Genomic DNA, 15,485 nt, shown 5'->3' with positions numbered 1-15,485 from the left:
TATTAAATTTGAATTGAAATATGAGAAATTTAGTAAAACATATAGCCTGGAAAAGTTATAATTTACATGCAAAAAAGGTTAATAATTCCATATATTTCATATTTTTGGACCTTATTTTTGTCTGCTATTTTGATAATGAAATTTGTAATGAAAGATTTTGCTTTTTTATTTTGAAACATCAGCCTTTCTGTGAAACACAGGTGTTGGGACAATTCAATTGTACAATTCAAAATTTGCTCAAAAATAGAGAGAGAGAGAAAAAAAAGTAACCTCCATACGACCTAGAAGAGAAGATCGATTACAGACATTTTTGCAACCTTCATGTTTAAAAAACATTGTCCACGTGACGTTGTGTGAATTTGACGACTTTGGTTGTATTTTGAATATAACATTCCTGAGAAAAGTACATACACGGGTAATGTTTTTGACGTTATGACGTCACGTCATTAAATTTTCACGTAAACAAAATAGGATGTAACGACACTGGGACATCATTAGCGGCTCATTACTCCTCCAATATACTCCGTGAATGGATGCTTATAGACTCAAACGTCCATTTCACCCCGATCATGCAAACCGGATCATGCTCCTGTAATGACATTTCTCAAGTGAGTAGGTTTTTATTTTGAATTTTAAAATCTTTCGAATATTATCAAGAGGAAGTCACTGAAAACAGATATTTATCCTATACTCAATAGCTTTATGCTTATTAGACCTATAGTATCCTACTAGGCGAAGATATCCACGAGTAATGCAGAAGATTTCCAAAGATGTCATGTGTTTTCATTATTAACTCAACCCCATTTTTGGGCCTTGAGCTATGATGCATCTAAAATCAGAAACAATGACAAATAAGGTGGAATTGAAATACTCAGTACCAGGAGTTCTTAAGTCCAACAGGACTTTCATATCAGGTGAAATTAAGATATATAGGAAGACACTGCTACAACTCGCAACAGCTGTAATGCAAATATTAATTTTATATGAATTGGACATGTCGGAATATGATATGGTCTTATCTTTGTCCGGAGAAAGACCTTGACCTTTAATTAAGCTTTTTATCAGTTTTAAAGTCGTTGACCACAATGGTAAGACGTGTAAATTTCAAACATAATATTATTTTTCTAGGAAAATTAAATTTCAGTGTTTCAGTGAAGTATCCAACTAAGTGTTCATTGCCACAAGACTTATACCAATTTTATTTCTTTTATTGTCCGAGTTACGAAGACAAATAACTTGAATTTATTTAAAAAAATAATTTAAAAAGTAATAGGAGTAAAACAAGTAACTATTATATCATTTCTTTTTAATTTTATGTTTTCCCATGAGAAAGTAAAACGATATGTTCTCAAAAATGACAATAGAATGTCATGCGAAATTTAAACGTAACGTAAAGGGGATTGAAACGTTTTCATCGCAAGGCACTGTGACGTAGGCAGCATGGGTTACGAAACTTATTCTTTGATCAAAAAGCGGCTAGCACCAGAATCAAATTATAGAATTTTTATGCAAGGTAAATCAAAAAAAAAAAATTATCTAACTCCTAATTAAAAAAAAAAAACCAACTCATTAGCCCTTAAATATTCCATAATAAAACAAAAATTATAAAATGTAATTGTCATCTTTTTTTTTATACCGGTTCCCCCAAGGAAATCTGAAAAACAGATCGCATACTGAAACCTCGGCTTCGGAACGAAATTGAGATGTGTAATTACTGTCGGAAAGGATAAGAGTTTTATATCTTCGGAACTTTTGAAGCAGATGTGACAACTTTAATGAAGTCTCTCGGGATTCTGTGACGTACCAGATTTGAAATGAATGATGGCTCTATGTTACGAGTGTTTATAAGAATTTCCAATATCTGAGAGATTCTGTATTTTTTTTTTCAGAATACGGCCTGGGTGGATATGACGAGCTCGTTGGTTTGTCTGGGTTTACTCTTATGTGGTTATGTGACATCTGAACCAATTCGATTTGACGGGTAAGATTTTTTGGAAAGTAGCTTCAAATTATACAGATATTCAGAGTAAAAAAAATTACCATTTAAATTACTTAAAATTCATTTTTTCCCCCAAAGATATTGAATAAAAAGTCTTACATAAATGTGATATGTATTTTTCCACTTCATAAAACAGTAGTTCTCTCTTCAATTTGTGTCGTTAATGTTATGAGAAGAAATCTGAGCTGTCATGTAAAGAAATAAACATTTTTAAAAGGTCCACTTTATACAGTTTATAAAAAAAGATTTTTTAAAAAAAAGGCTTAGAATTCTTGTAAATATGTTAAGTACGAAAGAATCTAATTAATCAACTTACAAATAAAATACTTTATATTTTGCTCTATACTTCACATATTTTCATCATCATCATACTATTTACAATCAACTTTTTATGTAAAATTATATCTTGTGTGGAAGCATTCGTATTATTATAAAGTTAGTCTTATGAAAAACAACCTGACTCACTAAAAAAAAAAAAAAAAAACAAACAACATTTTGTATTTATGGATAATTAAGTTGATGGTAATATATTTCATTCAAAGAAACCACATGATATATTTTAACATGCAGTTAAGTAGTATCAGGGATTATTGGATGGGGGGCTACCCCCTCCTTTTTCCGAGTATACTTTCGCTCATAAAATGTATGGAATTATCATTGAAAGGGCGATGACCCCCTACACTTTTTGTTGCAGTGTTGTCAAATCTTTTTAAGTTAATATAATATCAAAAAAGTTTCTCATTGGAAAAGCTGGAACCTACTTCCTTCCCTTTAACAATTTTTAACACCCCCCCCCCCCCCATGCCTGGCATTTAATATTTGTCTTGCACATGTATGTCATATTTTACAAAATATTTGTTTTATTAATTTAACATAATATTAATTTATCTCCCCGAGACAGATCGAGATGATAGATGATATAAAAGATATAATATAGAGATGTGTAAAACCTTCCCGAGATTTAAAATAATGATTAAAATTTAAGGGTAGATGTGTATCTATGAGTTTATATAATATCGTGAACACAATTCAATACTTTATAATATTGAGCACAGAAGTAAACTCAACTATCAGATAAATCCCAGAAATGACAGTCCGGATTTTAATTACCGTACTTAATTTAGTAGCCTTAATCACTAGTCAATCCGTTTAGCTATAAGGTAGTTAATTTACAAGTTTTGATTTTCAGCCACAAGGTGCTTCAGATTGTGCCTCATTCTGAAAGCGAACTAGAACAGGTGCTCGCTCTACATGACCTTTATGATGTGAGTATTAAATCTTAAGGTCCCCCTGGTGAAATAATGATAAAAAAATGGATATCATTTTTTTAACCTCAAATGGATTTTTTATGTCATTTTGTTTTTTAAATTAATGATTACATTATCTTGAGAATGTGGACAGTGCTTTGATTTAAGTGTAATATAGAACTTTTCATAATAATATTATGTATACGAGCCAAGTACAGTAATTTTGTGGATAAATCGATACAGTTTTGCCTACATAATTGTATTCATTAAGTTCCTGTGCCGAAATAGTGATTGAAATATAAATATGACTGCTAACACACTAGTAATATATTTTATGGAAGTATATCAGTGAAATCCACTTTTAGGTCCTGAAAACAACGTTTGTTCCTTTCTTTCACTGAAAGTGGGGGATATTAATTTGGGTCTGTCTGTCCGTCAGTTTGTATGTGTGTAACTCTTTCGTTTCCGGACGATAACCCCCCCCCCCTTCAAAAAAACAAACCTTCGAGCCTCTGTACTAAAATTTTATATCACAAATTTTAAATTGTTGAATTATAAATTGTCAAATTTATTAAATTTTATTTCACAATTTTCCATGGCCTAAAAACCCTATTGATTTTCAGATCCAGAAATTTATACATTCTGTCTGTATGTAACACTTTTAATTCCGGACGTTATCTCAAAAAGCCTTGAAACTTTTGCAACGAAATTTTATATCACAACTTCATGTGGCCCAAAGACACCGTATTGAATTCGAGGTCAAAAGGTTAAAAGTCAAAGCAAAAAAACTAATACATTGCAAAAAAAAAAAAAAAAAAATTCCGATGATAACTTAAGTTTTCTTCGAGCTTTTGCAATAAAATTTTATATCATAGCTTCCAAAAACTTAAAGACTTCTATTGATTTTGAGGTCAAAGGTACAGGTCAATCAAAAATCATATAATGCATAAAATGGTTTCCTAGTGATAACTTTAGTTTTCTTAGAGGTTTTGCAATTAAATTTTATAAGGTTAGTCAATACAACTGCAAAAGAGGCCCAAGAGCCATTAACGTTCACCTGGGTATAATACAATAATTTAGAAGATCCATAGAAGTATAAAATAAACTGATAGATGAAGCTTTGTTGCCAAAAAGCAAGAGAAATAGGATGATCAGGACCAACGAAATAATTAGTCTAGTACTCAGTAACAACTCAAAAAGTAATCGATATATATAGCCCCGCCCTAACACCAGAACCCTTGACCCAGGGACCATGTCATGATGAAATACACAATTTTGGATGAGACACCCATGCTCGAGGGGGGGGGGGGCAGGGACCATAACAATTTCAATTCCCCCCTTCACCCATAGATGCAATATGCCAAAATTGGTTGAAATTGGTTAAGTGGTTTCAGAGAAGAAGCTGAAAATGTTCAAATGTCCAAGCACGACACACGGCAACAGACAATAACGGATAGTAACTTAGGTGACCTAAAACAACTTTTGATTTTGAGGTCAAATGGTCAAAGACCAAGGTCAGAAATTAATATATTCCATAGATAGTTTTCAGATGATAACTTTAGTTCTTTGTTTACTTTTTCAATTAAACGTAAGGTCAAGAATTCCTTTAACTTTATAAAGATCCCAATTGACTTTGAGGCCAAAAACTAAAAGTCAAGGTCAACTTTTTTCTTTCTTCATCTGCATTGATTTCAGTTCTTCCACCCTTTTCTTTTTTTCCTTAAGCTGGGGACACAAATTCACCGAATTAACTTGTTAAAAAATGATTAAAATCCAGTTTTAATCAACCTCCAAATAATGCATTAATATTTAAGGAACAAATGATTTTTAAAAAAAAATTCTTGATTTGTTTAAAATGTTTACATAGTCTAGTATGTTATACTCTAGCTTGACATGTGGCGACATCCACGAAGGGGAAACCACTCCATGGATGTTTACGTAGAACCAGAGAAACTGGAATCTGTATTAAGTGTCCTTAAAGACATAGGAGCTCATGTCAAAATCTGGATCAACGATTTACAAAAGTAAGTCAAAACTGTATGATTATCACATTTAAACGTGAAATTCGTTACATGTAGAGAAAGTAACGGTACCAATTCTTTTTTGAGAATATACACTTGTATAGTCAAACCTGTCTAAGCGACCCACTCTCCCGTGCCCTATTATAAACACTTGTACAGTCAAACCTGTCTTAGTGACCCACTCTCACGTGCCCTATTATATAAACTAGTACAGTCAAACCTGTCTTAGTGACCCACTCTCCCATGCCCTATTATATACACTAGTACAGTCAAACCTGTCTTAGCGACCCACTCTCCTGTGCACTATTATACACACTTGTACAGTCAAACCTGTCTTAGCGACCCACTCTCCTGTGCCCTATTATATACACTTGTACAGTCAAACCTGTCTTAGTGACCCACTCTACCTTGCCCTATTATACACACTTGTACAGTCAAACCTGTCTTAGTGTCCCACTCTCCCGTGTCCTATTATACACACTTGTACAGTCAAACCTGTCTTAGTGACCCACTCTCCCGTGCCCTATTATACACATTTGTACAGTCAAACCTGTCTTAGCATCCCACTCTCCCGTGCCCTATTATACACACTTGTACAGTCAAACCTGTCTTAGTGACCCACTCTCCCGTGCCCTATTATATACACTTGTACAGTCAAACCTGTCTTAGTGACCCACTCTCCCGTGCCCTATTATATACACTTGTACAGTCAAACCTGTCTTAGTGACCCACTCTACCTTGCCCTATTATACACACTTGTACAGTCAAACCTGTCTTAGTGACCCACTCTCCCGTGCCCTATTATACACACTTGTACAGTCAAACCTGTCTTAGTGACCCACTCTCCCGTGCCCTATTATATACACTAGTACAGTCAAACCTGTCTTAGTGACCCACTCTCCAGTGCCCTATTATATACACTTGTATAGTCAAACCTGTCTTAGTGACCCACTCTCCCGTGCCCTATTATATACACTAGTACAGTCAAACCTGTCTTAGTGACCCACTCTCCCGTGCCCTATTATATACACTAGTACAGTCAAACCTGTCTTAGTGACCCACTCTCCAGTGCCCTATTATATACACTTGTATAGTCAAACCTGTCTTAGTGACCCACTCTCCCGTGCCCTATTATATACACTAGTACAGTCAAACCTGTCTTAGTGACCCACTCTCCAGTGCCCTATTATATACACTTGTACAGTCAAACCTGTCTTAGTGACCCACTCTCCCGTGCCCTATTATACACACTTGTACAGTCAAACCTGTCTTAGTGACCCACTCTCCCGTGCCCTATTATATACACTAGTACAGTCAAACCTGTCTTAGTGACCCAGTCTCCTGTGCCCTATTATATACACTTGTATAGTCAAACCTGTCTTAGCCAACTACTGTACAATGCTATTTATCTACACGTGCAGTTTGCGCCCCCTCCCCCATTCTGTGCTATTATATACAAATATATACAAATTACACATTTAAACTGCCTTGGCTACCCACCATAATACTGTCCTATATATATAAATTTATCTGTACAGTCAATTCAACCTTAGCGACCCGCTGTCATGTGATGTTGTACCAGTCATACTCTCTAGTGAGAAGTTGACGGCTCGTTTTTACTCCCCCTCAACTTCGAAGTTGAGGGGGATTAATAACGATCAGCTTCTCACAAAAGAAAAGTACAGTCAAACAGCCTTGACCCACTATAGTACTAAGCTATTTAATATACACACTTGAAAATCAAACATGTATTTTGATCTATCTTTGTTGAAATTATGTCATGTATAGTTTTCAGAATCATCCTGGTCATTTTTACGTGCAAAAATCTGATTGAAATCTGTCTGACGTAAATAAAACCCTATAATTTGACGTCCAATAATGACCCTAAAATTAAAACCCTAATTTGACCTCCTGCCATAAAATCTCCATTGAAAGAATCACAAGTGTCTAATTTGTCATTATATACAATCAAATACGCACATTATTTGATGTCGTCGAGTAAGACGATTTAATAATAACACTAAATTACTTATGTAAGAATTCCCTGTAAAGAAAATCGCCACCTTTTTCACAACACCTTTTTAGTTCACCTGAACCAAAGGCTCAAAGTGAGTTTTTCTGATCCAAAAAGTGTCAGTCGTTCGTCTCTCTGTCTTTCTGTCGTCTGTAAATGTTCATATTTTCATATTTCAACTTCTTCTACAGAACCACTGTTTAAACCAAACTTGGTACAAAACATCCTTGGGTCAAGGATTCCAGTTTGTTTGAATAAAGAGCCAAACCCTCTTTTACGGGGAAAAATGAAGAATTCGTGAAAAATTGTTGGCAACTTTCAAAAAAAAAAAAAAAAAAAAAAAAAAGAAAGAAAGAAAAAAAACAACCTTTTAACCTTACATGCTTTTGAGAACTAATTAAATACACATTTTGGAAATAAATGTAATGCTACTAAACAAAGGCACAAACAAGAGATATGATGAATTTTGCCATTTTATTATAATTTATGAGTTATTGATCAAGAAATGTTTTGCACGAAAACAGCCTTTATGCCAGGTTTGCTTTTCACAGAAAGCTCCATTCTCGCTGAAGTGTCTTCCACTTGCCTTTTTTTCTAGCCGTTGGTATGGTTTCATCAGGATCTTCTTATTTCACAGTAAATTTCACCTTAAATGTCCCAGATTGAATTTCTATCGGACCTTACTCAAAACATTTCTTGATCAATTTGTTGAAATTGTGACCCTAGGAACTGTGATGAGACCTCAATTTCTTACATTGAGATAGATACATGTTCCTGTGTCTAAAGGGGGGGGGGGGGGCATTTGGAAGAGACAAAATATGCAAACATCTCCATGTAAATTAAATTCAAATTTGCTCTATTTCGGTACCTAGGGCTAGGATGGGGCCACAACTGGGATCTTTGTTTAACATAAGAGTGTTGTTATATAAAGGTTTTTTAATAACAATTCAACAGGGGAAAGTTTGTAACAGGTTAGACTTGTGGTACATGGTTCTCTTGTGTTAATATTTGTGTATTCTTTTAAGTTCTATTCTTGATATAAAATTAGTATCAACTTTTTTTTATTGCTTTCTTTTATTTCTTATGTATATTTATTGATTTTTAGACTCGTTGATGAAGAACAGTCTTCCATAAAAAGAAGTTTTCACTTACCATACAGTTCTCAGGGACGAAAGCAGGGGTTTAATCATTTCGCCTATCACAGATATTCAACAGTAAGATTCACATATCTTTATTTCTCGTTATAATTTTAATAATTTCCCCACCACAGAGATTTACGTATCGTTGTTTTCTTAAACAAAACATTTTAACGATTAAAAGCAAAAAAAAATTCTCTTCTTTTCTTCAAAAAAAGGGGGGGGGGCAGCCTACTAATGAAAATGTTCATCTTAAAACTACAGCAGAAAAGTAATCTCCAAATAGGAGGGGGGGGGGGGGTGTCCCCGAACCTTCCTACGGACCTGTTATGTAACCATGTAAATGCTACAAGAGATAAACCATTGTATTAAGCAGTACAATCAATAGGAGAACAAATTGAACTATTTTTGAAATAATGTGCATTTTGTATTAAAAATTATATCTTTTGAACACTGTGAAGAAAAAATTGAGTTTTATATAATTATTTTAGAAATACATTGCTGAGAATGAATGGGCATCCACTTGCATATTTTTCAGATTAATCAGTATTTAAGAGATGTAGCAACGGCGACATTGTCCATGTCCACAGTTAATGCTAGCGTCTCCACTATAGGATACACCGCAGAGGGACGGGAAATTAACGTTCTCAAAGTCAGTTCTGTTTTATCTTTATAACTCAGATGTTTGTACATTGTAATATTAACCCATTGGACATTTGATTACAATACTTGACACTGAGTAGAAGTTATTAAAATGAACAACCATGAAAATAAAAAAGAGATCACATTGAAACTTAATTTTGCAAGTAACCAACAACAGAAAAATCCCCCCCCCCCCAAAAAAAAAAATTATTATGTAAATTATTGTGAACACTAAAGAAATTTTTATCAATATCGGCTAAAATGATGAGCTGGTTATGTAATTTACTTGTATTTAAAATTCTTTTTTCCTCTCTTGCTAGGTTACTCGTGGAGACAGTATATCACGCCCCTCTATTTTTATTGACGGCGGGATCCACGCCCGTGAGTGGATAGCCCCGGCTACAGTGTTATATTTCATTAATCAAGTAAGAATTCTATTATTTTAACTTTAAATAACACATTCCTTTTTTTAAAAAAATCAAAGCGCATGCATGACGTAGAAATTCTTTAAATATAGTCAATAATATCTTACCCTTTCCAGGCGTTTTTCACGATTTTGATATTTGACGTGCCAGGACAACTTTTAATAAAATATTAAATAATTATTGAGAATCTTATCAATAGTTTTTTGTGTATATTTGGTTTTTATAATATTCAATCATGATTTAATAATTAAAATGTAATTATTCAAATGATAATTTATTGGCTGGATTTTTTTCTCTTCGAATTGAACATTTTAAAAATTTTAAATCTGCAGTTTTACGGTGATTAAATTGAAATATGACTACACTGTATCTTTCATTGATCAATTTCATATAAAAGCCCAAATTTAGTTTTTGTTTTCAATGAATACAGCTTCAGGAAATGTTAAATAATGAAATAATATTTTTTTCATCCAGTTGGTGTATGGAGACGAGTTTGGTTATGCTACACAGTTGCTGAATAAATTTGACTGGTTTTTTGCACCTCTGCTGAATCCTGACGGCTATGAATTTTCACACACAACTGTAGGTATAATTTTTCATACACAACTGTATTTATTTCCACATTTTCACAACAATAAGTAAAGGTTTTCAATTTAATTTTTTTTTAATAGATATATAAAATTCAACGAGAAGTTAAAGCATCCACACACAAATAAAACAGATAGTTGCACACATCTATTAAACATAGCTGTGATATCATTCCTTTGTTCTTACAGTCTAAAATTTACTTGTGGCAGTCCGATATTAGAAAGCAGTCTGATATTAATCGTAATATCGGCTCATTTGGATTGTTACTGAACAAAAGGAATAAAAATGTGATTATTTAGCAAACAGCATTGTTTGATCAAGTGTATAATGATTATTTTAAAACAAAATATTCATTTATCAAACAGAATTGGGAAATAAGAAAATAATTTCTAATTAATAGAATATCCTGTAATAGGAAGAGAGAAAATAAAAAGATTCAAACACGACCTCTTGAACTTGTATTAAACTTGTTAAACTTTAAATGATGTTTTAAAAATTCATCAGAAGATTCTTTAATTGCTTTGAAACCATTGAATATTTATAAATTAGAGCTGGCTGGTAAATCACAATATTATCCATTACAAGTACGACCCTTCATATAAGTTATTCTCAGTGTCTAATTAAAAATTAATATACCTTCAGCATCTGCATGTTCAGTTCAAATCAAAGTCCCAATCTGCATTTCCCTTTCCATTCCCCCAAAATCATTCTAATTCAATACACTGCATTAAGCTTTGTGCATATTATTTCAACCCCACTCTCCATTCCAAACAAGTACTTCAAATACCTACAGTTGTGTAGTCGATTAAAAAATACTGAGTATTTTTCATTCAAGCCTCCTTCTTGAAAGAATCGCTTCAGTGGTCATTAGCAATTTTGTCTTCTTTTTTTTTAAATATCGGACTGTCTCAGGAAAATCAAAAGCGAAATTTAAAGGGCAATGTTTTAAGTGCGATATGTGTCGCATACAATTCTGTAAGAAAAAATTAATATCAGACAGTTTTCAGCCCTAACGGGCCTTAAACGTCAGATATATTTTTTTTCATACAGAACAGTATTCGGCATAAATCTATTACTGAGTTAAAATATTAACATTTAAAACTAGATACAAGTATCGTAACATACAACTACATTAATCACTTTGTTGCTGGGAAGAAAATCTCCTAATAGATACACATCGTGCGTTAGTGAATTTGACTGTATTTATAGTACAGACTCTGGAGGAAAAACCGAGTAGAGCATCGGAGGAAATGCTTCGGGACAGACCTGAACAGGAACTTTGGATATCAGTGGAATCCATGTAAGATTTCTTCATTGAAAAACAATTTCTATTTTTAGTTCTCTTTTAGGTCACCTAAGTGACCAATTTCTGAACATGTTTTTGATATTCAGCTTTTTCTATTAAACTAAAGAATCAGTTTTGATTATTTTTCTTTGTAACAAATAGAAAATAGGGGAAGAAAAATATAAAGTTCAGGGTCCAGGCCATTCTTTGATTAGGTGTGGAACCAAATCATTAACAAATAAATAAAGTTTTCATCTAAAGCGATAATAATTTACGAGAATTAGGTTCAATAGCGATATATTACACTAGGTATAACTTTCCTAATAAGGCAATGATCTTTACATTTCAGCGATCGGCGGAAGTAGTAACGTGTGTTCGGATGTGTATTCTGGTTCTCAGGCGTTCTCTGAGAAAGAGAGTCAGGCGGTTTCCACGTTCATCACAGACAATAAACAAAACATGCTAGCTTATCTGACGTACCACGCGTATGGTCAGATGTGGCTGTATCCATGGGGATTTACATCAGCTCTCCCTTCCGACTGGCAAGACTTGGTAGGTCTTACTTGAAAATTTTATTATAAATGTGATCAATGCAGTTTTAAATGCTATCAATCATGGTCGTATTATAAAGTACTATCCCAATATTGACTCGGGACAAAAGAGGAAAGGTGTAATTTCTTTGACTCCTAATTGCTGGAGTAGGAATATTGTCACCAGAGGGACTCAGAGTGGCATCTTTTTCTTGTTTTTGTGTATTGAAGTGCTATTACTAGTTATTTGTAATTTTGATGATGATTTAAAATCTGATTCTTTCCGCCATAACGAAAAAAGGTATCAATGTTTTGGCAACATCTAACGTAAATTATATATACGAGAGGTGATCAAAAAGTTCGCGAACTATCTCTATAATTCAAAAACCACGATTCAGATCAGAATGAAATTAAGCACACATATAGCCATACACATGTTCTATAAATAGCAGATGTTAAATAATGTTTTGCTCCGTGTTTGTGACGTCACAATGTGAAAATGACGTCAGTATGTAGGTCACTTGTGACAAAAAATGGTTGACTCAGTCGTACTCGAGCAACGAACGGCTGTAAAGTTTAACGTATATCTCGGAAATTCCTTGGCAGTAGAATATGATAATTTGTTTAAGGTTTACGAAGACAAAAGACTTACCAGAAGTTCAATCAGTAATTGGATTGAATGTTTTAGTCGGGGAGATGGTTGAAAATGATGTTTGTTCTGTTGCCCAGCGAAAGCAAGCCGGTAAAAAGATGTGTCCTTAGTTGAGCAATTTGTTTTGAAAGATCGCCAAATTACAATAAGAAAAATAGTTGAATATCTGAGCAATAATATAATTATTAAATCCCTAAAATATCGTTTACTTTAGCTTTAAACATATGAGATATGAAAAAAAGTGAAGGCGGCCATACTTTTTCCACATTGAATAAACGACGCTCCTGAGACAGAGGACTCGGGTTGTGATGGTCGCTATGCTAATTCTGGGAGGAGATATCCTTATCCACCCATCCTATTGCAAGATTTGGCCATCCTTGACAGATGGTCTGTTCTTGTTATAAAAAAATTACTTGCATGGTAAGAAATATAAGACTCGGAAAAATCTCTTAGCTTCCGTGAACAGACTGCTACGAAGCATGTCACGTGACCGCCTGGATCACATGATTTGCGCATGGGCAGAACAATGGCAGATGTGCATTAAAATCGGAGAGGACTACTTTAAAAAATAATGAACACTAAAACTCCATTTCATTTCTTTTAAGAAAGTAATTCAATTAGTTGGCGAACTTTTTGATCACCCCTCGTATATCTAAAGTTTTACGGTCCAGAATACACATGGTACAGGCAAACATCATTACAATGAACTACTAGGGACACCTTCATTGCTTTGAAACACATGTAATTCGATTTTTTTTGGTCATAAACTAAGTGCATTTATTTATAGAATACATGACTTTGAAATTAGAAGGTATACAAAATTATGGACATTTAAACTATAAATGTTTCGTACACATGATCGCCAAAGACGCCCGTCTTCTTTGTGAATATTTTTTCTCGCTTATAAACGCCAAATAGAACTAACTCGCGAAAATAAGGACGCTTTGAGCATATATTTCCGCATTGTTATAAAAAAAATTTCATATGTTTATTTAAATTTTTTGACTGTGACTCTTTAAAACAGTAGAGTAGAGGATGTTTTTACAAGCTCTTGTTAAAAGGGGCTGTCCAAATAAAAGTCCTCCTTTAAACCTTCCTTTGAATAGTAACAACTTTGAACCTTTGACCTTGAAGTTTGACCTACTTTTGGAAAACTTTAACCTTGGCCATAACTTCTGAACGGTTGGTGCTAGGGCTTTCATACTTCACATGTGTCATCCTTGTGACAAGTCCTTTTTTGGATACCAACAACTTTGAACCTTTGACCTTGATCTTGGAGTTTGACCTACTTTTGGAAAACTTTGACCTTGGACAGTTGGTGCTCTGGCTTTCATTTTTAACATGTCAATTCCTTGTGACAAGCTTTGGATACTAACAATTGTAATCCATTGACTTTGACCTTGGAGTTTGACCTATTTTTGAAAAACTTCAACCTTGGACAGAACTTTTGAACGAATGGTGCTTCGGCTTTCGTATTTCACCTGTTCATTGGGAGAAGGTCTTTCCTTGGGCACCATAAATTTTGACCATTTGATCTTGATGTTTGACATACTTTGAAAAAACTTTAACCTTTTATTCAATGGTTACTGCTAGGGTTTTCATATTTCACAGGTATATTTCTCGGGACAAGACCTTACTTTGGGTACCAACATAATTGATTTGCCTTTGAGAAAGTTTAACCTTTGATATAAGTTGCCATACGGGGGCATCAGTGTTTCACAAATACATCTTGTTATATGATGTATCCAAGACTCCTAAATATATCTTTCCTCTACTATTTCATCTGCATTTGTTATTTTACCCGATCATGGAAGGGAGAACACGGCGGATGTGATCGGTCGGTAGGGGATGCTTACTCCTCCATGGCACCTGATCCAACCTCTGTTTTCAGAAGTCCATACTGGCTCTGCTCATAATTTGTAGTGTTTAAATGAACTTTGAGACTGATCACTGTTCGTTATCTTCACATTTTTTCATTATTGAAGCAAAATTAATTTTAAACAAATATTTCAATTGTTGATATAGGATGCTGCTGCTAAGACTGGGACCGCTGCTCTTGGAGAAGTGTATGGGACCACCTACTTGGTAGGCTCATCAACAAACGTGTTATGTAAGTCTCCGCAGTCAAAAAATAAGTCTCTTTTGCGCGTAGAGATTTGAACGATTTTACTAAGTGTAAAAAATAGTTGTAATGTAGCTGCTACATACTAAAGGTATTTAAACTTTTAAACTTTATTTAAATTCAGATTCAGCGGCTGGTGGTTCTGACGACTGGGTCAAGGGTGGAGCTGGAGTGAAATACGCATACACAATTGAACTTCGTGATACTGGGTCACATGGGTTTGTACTTCCGGTGAACCAGATAGAGCCTACTTGTAGAGAATCTTGGCGTGGCTTAGCGGCATTCGCATTGTCCTTAAACACAATCCGGGCAGGGGGTAGGGGATAGAACAAATTGCATTCATATAACATTTATACAATGTGGTTGGTGCTATTTACATGTTTGTTTTTATCGAATTAAACATCATCATGCAAAATTTACTCTCCTTGTTTGATTTAAATAAAAATCACTGTAAAGGTGTTACAGCCGCGGTAACAAACTTTCATACAGGCTTTTAGATTAATACTTGGAATATAATCAGTTGCTAAGGCTGCGCTGTTATTGAACTTTAAAATAATTTTCAACATTTCAATGCTATGAATACATTATAAAAAAGACAGGTAATTTAATCAATAATGTCTTTAGAACAATACTTACAATATTTACGTATAATATATATTATCATAAACATTAAGATAAAAAAACTTTTCTATGTACAAACACATTTACAAGAGAGTCTTTTTACACTTTGGCGTTCCTGTAACTTGATTTATATTACAGTAATAGTGGTATTCTCGTTCGAGCAATTAAAACGTTCACATATTGTTGGGATTTCTATAACATCA

At 34.0% G+C, this 15,485-nt stretch overlaps 1 protein-coding gene across 1 annotated transcript; it reads left to right on the top strand.

Moving 5' to 3' along the window:
- Positions 1–508: 508 nt before the first annotated feature.
- LOC133175509 (carboxypeptidase B-like) lies at positions 509–15,066 on the top strand. The gene is made up of 12 exons (XM_061310628.1): positions 509–608; positions 1,890–1,981; positions 3,189–3,264; positions 5,134–5,270; positions 8,387–8,495; positions 8,956–9,069; positions 9,380–9,484; positions 9,959–10,066; positions 11,282–11,372; positions 11,707–11,909; positions 14,565–14,649; positions 14,786–15,066. The coding sequence occupies exons 1-12, from the start codon at positions 534–536 to the stop codon at positions 14,986–14,988; spliced, it is 1,398 nt and encodes a 465-aa protein (XP_061166612.1). The 5' UTR covers positions 509–533; the 3' UTR covers positions 14,989–15,066.
- The last annotated feature ends 419 nt before the right edge of the window (positions 15,067–15,485 follow it).

Source organism: Saccostrea echinata, unplaced genomic scaffold, assembly GCF_033153115.1.
Source record: "Saccostrea echinata isolate AGI-Se365-2 ecotype Australia unplaced genomic scaffold, CSIRO_AGI_Sech_v1 ptg000062l, whole genome shotgun sequence".
Taxonomy (NCBI): domain Eukaryota; kingdom Metazoa; phylum Mollusca; class Bivalvia; order Ostreida; family Ostreidae; genus Saccostrea; species Saccostrea echinata.
Note: the sequence above shows the minus strand (reverse complement) of the source record. Positions and strands in the feature narration are given on the sequence as shown.